The sequence below is a fragment of the Sus scrofa genome, chromosome 1 (genome assembly GCF_054392235.1).
Source record: "Sus scrofa isolate SSC_HxYL_T2T_F1_AM1 chromosome 1, Sscrofa_HxYL_maternal_Yorkshire_Landrace_v2.0, whole genome shotgun sequence".
In the NCBI taxonomy this organism is placed as follows: Eukaryota; Metazoa; Chordata; class Mammalia; order Artiodactyla; family Suidae; genus Sus; species Sus scrofa.
This window is the reverse complement of record NC_139383.1, coordinates 64,102,810-64,111,662: the sequence shown is the minus strand read 5'-3', so window position 1 is coordinate 64,111,662 and position 8,853 is coordinate 64,102,810. Positions and strand designations below refer to the sequence as shown.

Genomic DNA, 8,853 nt, shown 5'->3' with positions numbered 1-8,853 from the left:
CCTGAAGGATAAAAAGGATTTTAAAAAGCACTGTTTTTTTTTTTTTAAAGGCCACATCTGCAGCATATGGAAGTTCTCAGGCCAGGGGTTGAATTGAAGCTGCAGCTTGAGGCAATGCCAGATCCAAGACGTGCCTGCGACCTACACCAAAGCTCACAACAACATGGGATCCTTAACCCACTGAGCAAGGCCGGGGATTGAATGCACATCCTCACAGAGACAATTTCAGGTCCTTAACCTGCTAAGTCACAGTGGGAACGCTGGCGGGTTTATTATTTATTTATTTATTTGCCAGTTCTACTCTTGGGATTTATAAGCATGTGAGCCAATATATTCTAACCTCCTTCACTGTAGGCTTTCAAAAGTCAGTTTGGGTTAGGTACCTATTACATCCAACTATCATGACTGTACAGGAGTTTATCATAAAACCAAGATATCTTCCCTCTTGCTCACTGCTAACCTTCTCTCTCATCTTATGTTTGGTCAGACAGGACCATGTCTCCTGCTTTTATAGATCCCAATACATATTTCCTCTCTGTCTGGTAAGAGAAGTTTCTCCCACCTTTTGCATATTGTCTCCCTGCCCTCTTCTTCCACAAGTCAACATTGGCTTGTTTCAAAGTTGCAGGTAGCAGGGGAGGAAGAAATGAGGTTGTCTCAGGCAATTGATGCAAGTGCCTCTATGTGAATTAGAAAATACCTCTTCCTCAAATGCCCCACTCCCCCTTCTTGGGAGCCCAGGCTGGAGCTTAATCTTGTCCAGCTCTATCTCAGCCAGAATACACTGTAGGGTACAGATGACACAATATTGTGCTGAGGCCCCACAGTACTAAGAAGCAAGAGTTGGAGCCATGAGGTAGAAAAACAGTCCTCTGCTGCCCACGTCCCATGGTTACTATGGTCTCTTCCCAGAGCGTTGATAGCTGCTGATGCTGTGTGTCTTGGGCATTCCAACGCTGCCCATACCCCACTGTGCCCTCAGCAGTGATCACAAAGGTTGATGAAAGCTGTAAAAACAATCTCGCTTGTCCGTTGAAAGCTGCATTTCCCAAGATCATTTTGATCTTAAGGATCATAAGGTGGTATCTTTTGTGGGGGGCCTTCCTGAATTCAGCTTGGCGATCTTTACAGCTGGTCTTTGTTGATGAAAGTCAATGGTTCAAGAAGTCCAGTTGGAGGTCACTGGCCATTGGCCACTGGAAGAGAACAGCGTATATAGTTAAAAAAAAAAAAAAAAAAAAAAAAAAAAGGGCAGGGTATTTGGTAAGTCTCCGTGCCACACAGAAGTGAGACCTTCAGCGGTCAGTCCTGGGGCCCCCTCTGGTCTTTAGTTATCTCCGCCACCAGCGCACCTGGGGGGAGTCTCTCATCGCTGCGTTGGAAATGGAGGAAGGAAAACCTGGAAACACGGGAGGAAACGCAATTCCACTGGGCAGTCGCCAGCGGCGCGCACGGGCTTAGGGGGCGTCGGCGAAGGCGCTGCCACCGGGGGGCCGGGGAGACAGACCTTAAAGGAGGGGGAGGGCTGGGGCAGTGAGCATAAGGGGAGACGTTCTCAAACCGTCATGGGGTGCAAGCCCGCGGCGAAGGCGGCCCCCCGGTGCCAGATCCCAGCACTTGTCTTTTTTTTTTTTGCCCAGGCGGTGGGTCACCAGACCCGGCAGAGAAAGAGCGGCAGCCTGGGTGGTGGCCCCTGGACGCTCTCCGCCTCTGCTGGCCCCTCCCTCCTTCCTTGTCACCTCCCCCTTGCCGCGCGTCCTAAAACGCGGCGGGCGCCTTTAAGAGGGAGCTCGATTACCCTAGGGGCGGGAACCCCTCGGCAGATCGGGAGGTAGCGGCGCTCGTCCGCGATGCTCCTCACTTTCTGCTCCAGCTCCAGCCGCCACCGCCGCCGCCGCCTGGACCGCCACCGCCACCTCCGCCTCCTCCCCCTCTGCCTGGAAGCGTCGTTTTTTGCAGCGGAGGAGAGAAGTGCTATGTCAGGAAAGTTCCGGGAGGCACTGGCTGGGGCCATGCTCCCTGGGCTCTCCCGCAGGCGCCCGCGCGCAGCCCTTTGTATGAGGTGAGAGTTGGGGTCCCCGGCCCTCGGGACAGGTAGCCGCCCGCGGGGAGCGCTTTGATTCGCCGCGCTGGGAAGGGTGTGCGGTTGGGCGGAGTGGGTGGCGGAGGAAGAGGCTGGTTAGACCGAAGTTGAGCTGAAGAAGCTCGGGTTTTTGGAAGGATTTGTGCAGCCGGACTAGAGGGCTTTCAGCAGCCAGCACCGCACAGTGGGGCCCGGCCGGGACTCGGTGTCCCCCAGGTGCCGCTTCGCCTGGCCTCCTGCCGCCCCCTGCCTTGTCCCCTGCCTGCCCGGGCGCCGAGGCCTTCGAGGAAACTGGTCGGCTGCAGGTCGGCACCCAGTGCCGGGCTTTTCTCTGCCGGGTTCTCCCCTAGAGATGCTAAGTATTGGGAGTGAGAGGAAGGGGATGGAATCCTGAACTTTTACATGGTGGGCTCGTCACTTTTGAGGGGTGAAATTTGCCCAAGTCGGAGGGCTCCTTCCGATTCCAGCAGTTACGAGGGGTTGCCTTACATGTGGGTAAGCTTTTGGCGCTGTGGATCTTTCAGCCTTGGTCGGTGTTCAGCCTTGCACTGATTTTAGTCCTCCCTCCTCCTCCCCTTTTGGGAAACATTTTTTTTTTTTTTAAAGGAAAAAACAATCCTGGAGGATGAGGATGCTAAAATAAACAACAGCAAAATCCAACAGTTTATTTATTTATTTATTTTTACTGAAATTTACCCCCTGGGGCTGACCTAAATGTTCCAAGTGATCTTTTAGTCCCCATGAAATATTTAGTCTTGGTCTTCATATTCATACTTATGAAAGGCAGATATCCCTATAGTAGGATGCGATGTTTTTTGGTTTTTGTTTTGTTTTCCCATTGAAGTAAGATGAGGATTTAACCATGCTTTTTAAAAGTAGGATTTTCTCTTTGTTTATTGGTGAATTTGGTTTTCATTATATCTTAAAGAAGGCTCCTACTAATTTTAGGAGTACTGTTTCTAAGAATCATAAATAAAATCTGATGTTTCTTGCATAATCTGACATTGCTTCAGATAGTTTTACTCCTGGATGAGGTATGTAGTGGGTGTAATTATTTGATGGAACCCAGTATGTAAGTACATTTATTGCACAAAATGGCTAAGTTTTCTTATTTCATGTGTTCCGTGGGTGAAGGAAGCTCATTTTCTCACACCCCCAAGTCTCCACCACACCTGTCTATTCCTGTTTCTGTCTTCTCCATTCACATTGTATTATCTGATGCTGACAAATCAGAGGTGCTGATGACAAGTCCCTATATTTTGTGAAGTGTTACATAGTCAGAATTGTAGTGATGAAATTGATTATATATCATCCAGATTATTTTGAAAAAAAAAGTGGGAGCTTGTTAAAAGAAAAAAGTGTTAGAAAGTATTTAAATTGTCATATAATCTGAGTGTGGGAAAATGTACTATCAAAATAGACAGAGAATATGGTAGGAGACAGTTTATGTTTGAAAGAAAATTATTCCAGAGTAAATATTAATATGATAACATTTTGTTTGGGGTATAGGTTTTTATTTCTACAGTTTTGTCACTCTGCTGTCAAATATACCAGGACTGAAACTTTAATAGAAGAACTCACCATCTCAAGCATTTTTTGAAAATTTGCAGCAAACTGAACATTCTTGGGAAAAACTTGCTTCGAGGAAGTCATCTGCTTAAATAACTGCAGTTACTATTTTACGTTAAGTTTGTTGAACTCCAGGCAACAAGTACTGCATTCAGTAAGAATTTGGGGTTCTAAGGAGGATGTGACTTAGTTCCTAGAATTGTGTGGATTAGAATGAGTACCTTGATTTTTGATATGTGATTTATTTGATTTGAGATTATTTTGTGAATGATTCTTTTGAAACTGAATATATGTGTATCATATATATGAATGTATGTCACATATACATATATAAATGTATAAAATCCATATCTAGCTATAGATATGGGTATACATAGGTTTATGTATCTTTATATGTCTGTAAAAGGGAAAACTGTTCAGGGACTCAATAATACTCCTGCACTAAGAACAGCAGGTCTGAAAGATCAAAAGCTAAAAATAGTTCTTGTTAGGGCTTGTCATTTGTTCAGCAATTTCATCAGTATCAGTTAAGTTAAAAAATACTGTGTTTTCTAGCATGTTCTTATTCTCACACAAGGCTTGGACCAGGGAGCCACATGCCAGTGATCCTAACTACATGTTTATTCAAATGGACTGAATTATTCCACTAACAGATGATTGAATCAGACATTTCTTAAGCTCCAGTATTTATCTTCTCTAATAGAAGATTCCCTAGGTAAAATTTGGCTTGTCAATATAGAGTTTTCTTTTTTTTTCTGTCTTTTTGCCTTTTCTGGGGTCGCTCCAGCAGCATATGGAGGTTCCCAGGCTAGGGGTCGAATCGGAGCTGTCGCTGCCGGCCTACGCCTGAGCCACAGCAACGCAGGATCCGAGCCACGTCTGCGGCCTACACCACAGCTCATGGCAACGCTGTATCGTTAACCCACTGAGCAAGGGCAGGGACCGAACCCGCAACCTCATGGTTCCTAGTCGGATTCGTTAACCACTGCGCCACGACGGGAACTCCCGAGTTTTCTTTTCTTTTCTGTTTTTTTTTTTTTTTTTTTTAGTCTTTTCCAGGGCTGCACCCGCAGCATATGGAGGTTCCCAGGCTAGGGGTCTTATCGGAGCTGTAGCCACCAGCCTACGCCGGAGCCACAGCAATTCGGGATACGAGCTGCGTCTTCTACCTACACCACAGCTCACGGCAACGCCAGATCCTCAACCCACTGAGGGAGGCCAGGGATCAAACCCGCAACCTCATGGTTCCTAGTTGGATTCCTTAACCACTGAGCCATGATGGGAACTCCTTTCTTTTTTTTTTTTTTTTTCAGTTTTCTTTTAACACTTCATTTATTTATATATTTATTTATTTTGCTTGAGGCATCCGGAAGTTCCCATCCCACAGGCTAGGGAACTACAGCTGCTGGCCTGTGCCACAGCCACGCGGGATCTGAGCCACATCTGCGGCCTACATCACAGCTCACTGCAACATTGGATCCCTGACCCACTAAAGGAGGCTAGGGATCGAACCCACATCCTCATGGATAGTAGTTGGATTTGTTTCTGCTGAGCCATGATGGAAAACTCCCTCTTTTAACATTTCAAAAATGACCTTTAGAGCATTCCCCATAGGTCTGGGACTTAAGAGAGTGGACCTCAAAGGCATGGCAGGCAAATCTTGGGGAAGTTTTGGTACTACGATTTGTGAAATGATACCACGAGTATTTGATTTGAGAGAGGTACTTGTTAATACTTGGAAAAATAATACCTATGATGCAGTGTTCCATTTACTACAGAGAAGCTTTGGAATATTTCTTATCATGTTCCATAGCTGAAGCTGCTATATTTCAGCATGTATATGAAAATTAGAAGTGGAATGATTTTTTTTTTAGACTGAGTTTTTCTTCCCTCTGCTAAGCATTTACCAGAAATGTGTTTGTATTTGCTACAAATGCCCTTTATTTTGTTACAGGTAGCAATTCTTTTTCTTTTTTTTCCAACCATAATGTGTATATTTAGGATGAGTTCTTAGTGTTTACTGGAAACAGACAGTAAATGCTTCACAGAGTTTATATTGTGTCTCTTCAATTTTAAAAAAATAACATTTGAAATGTTTGACTGTGAGCATGAGATCACAGACTTTCAGAACTGATGGGATCTTGGTCAATTATAGTTTCGGTTTCCTGGGAATTTTCTCTTTAAGGTCAGATGTGGCCCTGATTTGAACTGGATAATCCACAAAATAGGTACTTTTGCAACCACAAAACATGGAGTACATTCCAAATAATTTGCAGTGTGGGCAGCCCAACATGCTTTAGTGTTTAGTTGGCTTGAGGCAGTATGCCATGCTTGTGAAAAATGGTTTTGAAGCTGACAGCAAGCTGTTTCAGTCTTTGAGTTTGACACATAGGATAAAGTGCCTTTTAGCCTCTGTGCCAGTAAATATGGACAGGATTGGTAAAAGTAATTTGTTCTTGTTTCTGTATGACAGGAGATTCAGAAAACTCAAGCATGAAACTAGCTTAATATACTGGAAAGCTCATTTTTATTCATTAAAAATGTAATGAAGAGTTGAGAAGGTTGAATTTTAACATAGGCTTTCAGGTCTTGGGCAAAAGAGTGTATTTAGCATTTAGGAGGGTAATTTAATGGTCACCTATTGAAATTAATAATGTGGAAATCTAGTTGTTATTTATTGAAATTAATAATAACATTGTATTGAAGTTCCTGTCATGGCTCAGTGGAAATGAATCTGACTAGCATCCTTGAGGAGACAGGTTAGATCCCTGCCCTTGCTCAGCGGGTTAAGGATCTGGCATTGCTGTGAGTTGTGGTATAGGTCTCGGACACGGCTCAGATCTGAAGTTGCTGTGGCTGTGGTGTAGGCCAGCAGCTGTAGCTGCGATTCAGCATCTAGCCTGGGAACCTCCATATGCCGTGGGTGCCTAAAAAAAAAAAAGCAAAAAGAAAATAATAACACTGTTATTAACAATATTTCCTTTAAGTGATAATCTTCCCAGGCCCAACTTTGATTCAAAAACATCCCAGCCAGAGTTCCCACTGTGGCTCAGGGGAAACTAATCCAACTAGTATCTGTGAGGATGAGGGTTCAATCCCTGGCCTCTCTCAGTGGGTTGTGGATCCCGCATTGCTGTAGTTGTGGCTGGCATCTGTAGCTCAGATTTGACCCCTAGCCTGAGAGCTTTCATATGCTGTAGGTGCAGCCCTAGAAAGCAAAAAAGAAAAGAAAAATTCCAGCCAGCATATATACATGCGAATCACATAGCATATATGTTAATCAACTTTAAATAATTTTTAATTGAAAGGCTATGTGTTATTGTAGTTATAAGCTTTACATACCTTTGTTTTGTTTTATTTGGCCATGCCTGCAGCATGCAGAAGTTCCCGAGCCAGAGATCGAACCTACACCACAGAAGTGACCCAAGCTGCTTCAGTGACAACACTGCATCCTTAACCTGCTGCAAACTCCCCTTTGAGATTTTTTGGCCAAAGTTTCTTGGTTAACTTATTTTCTTTCAATTGATGAAGCACAGTCTATATCATTAAGGCATTAAAATTTTTTTATTTAATATTTTATTTTATTTTATTTTATTTTTTTGTTTTTTGAATCATTGATATAGCTGCTTGGCTTATGCCACAGCCACAGCAACATCAGATCCGAGCTGTGTCTGCTACACCACAGCTCACCAGCAGCTGCGTCTACTACACCACAGCTCACCGCAATGCCAGCTCTTTAACCCACTGAGTGAGGGCAAGAATTGAACCTGCAACCTTATGGTTCCTAGTTGGATTTGTTTCCGCTGTGCCATGACGGGAACTCCCAATTTTTTTTTAATGTGGGAATTTCTAAGGATTTGTCTTGGGGAGGGAGTGCAGAAGTGGCATGATTCTTTATTGTATCTGTTACCTCCTAAAGGAAGATGAGTTCACTTCTTCCTATCTTTTGTAAACAAAAACAAATGCATAGGTAATTTTAGAGAAAGAATATTTGCAGGCATTTAAAGACACTTGAAGTTTGGATCAATATAAGTGTTTCAGCTCAAAGTTACCTGAGAATCGGTTATTGTCTGTGCCAGGTGTTCGGTACAGTTCGGGCTGAGGGTGTCTGCTTCCTGGTTTTAGTTAGTCCTGGGATAAAGATTCAAAGGGATTTGGGGTGGAAGGGGGCTAATTCCAGGCATGGTAGCCATTGCCTCCCAGAAGTAGAAATGTTTGCCTAAGTGTGTACTTCTAGTAAAATCTACTTTTCATCATTTTAGCTTATTTTTTCCAATTCCTCCAGGATATAAGTGAAGTATAGTGTCTTCCTGCTCCATTTTGATTAACTTTGCACAAACTGTGATATCTTCTAAGGTTTCACACTCTTTAGCACTAGCAGAAAGTCTGTTCTTTAAGCCTTTCCGCTGTTCTCAGCAGTACTTTTCAAACATTTCCCCTTCTTTTGAATTAATGAGTTCTTTAATGATATATCATAGGTTTTGAATTTAAGGTTCCCTCATTTTCCTTAATAGGCCTTGGTTAAATTTGTTTCTACTTAAAGGTTGTGATGATGTTGGGAACTTCTCATTTTTGTGTCTATATTTCATGTATAGTTGCTATTGTAAGGTTTCAAATCTTTATTCTTTATTCATATGTATAGAAAATTTAGAAAATCCATACAAGCCACACACAAAAAAAGGAAAAGATAATTACTCCTAGAGGTAACTATTGCTAACATTTTGATAAATATTTTTATATACATATAGAAAAATATCATATTTCATTTTCTAAAAATGGTGCTTCCTATATGTATTTCTTTTTAATTTTCATACAAAGATGAACCACATTCTGTATCATGGAATGATTTTCTATAACATATTTTATAGTAGATAGTGTTTTGTTCTGTGGGTAGGTCATATTTCATTGGGGATATGCCATAATATCAGACAGGCTTTTTTTTTTTTTTTTTTTTTTTTTGGTCTTTTTGCCTTTTCTGGGGCCACTCCCTCAGCATATGGAGATTCCCAGGCTAGGGGTCTAATTGGAGCCATAGCCACCAGCCTACGCCAGAGCCACAGCAATGCGGGGTCCGAGCCGCGTCTGCAACCTACACCACAGCTAACAGCAACGCCGGATCGTTAACCCACTGAGCAAGGGCAGGGACCAAACCCGCAACCTCATGGTTCCTAGTCGGATTCGTTAACCACTGCGCCACAACG

At 43.3% G+C, this 8,853-nt stretch overlaps 1 protein-coding gene across 4 annotated transcripts in view; it reads left to right on the top strand.

Annotated features, from left to right (window-relative positions):
* Window positions 1-1,807: 1,807 nt before the first annotated feature.
* The window catches only part of GPR63 (G protein-coupled receptor 63), a 121,568-nt gene continuing 114,522 nt past the window's right edge, over window positions 1,808-8,853 (top strand). For all 4 annotated transcript variants that reach the window (XM_084960882.1, XM_003353265.5, XM_013992707.3 and 1 more), the window contains exon 1: window positions 1,808-2,062. In XM_084960882.1, the coding sequence (XP_084817008.1) occupies window positions 1,851-2,062 (212 nt within the window). In that variant the 5' untranslated portion in view covers window positions 1,808-1,850. The remainder of the gene's footprint in view (window positions 2,063-8,853) is intronic.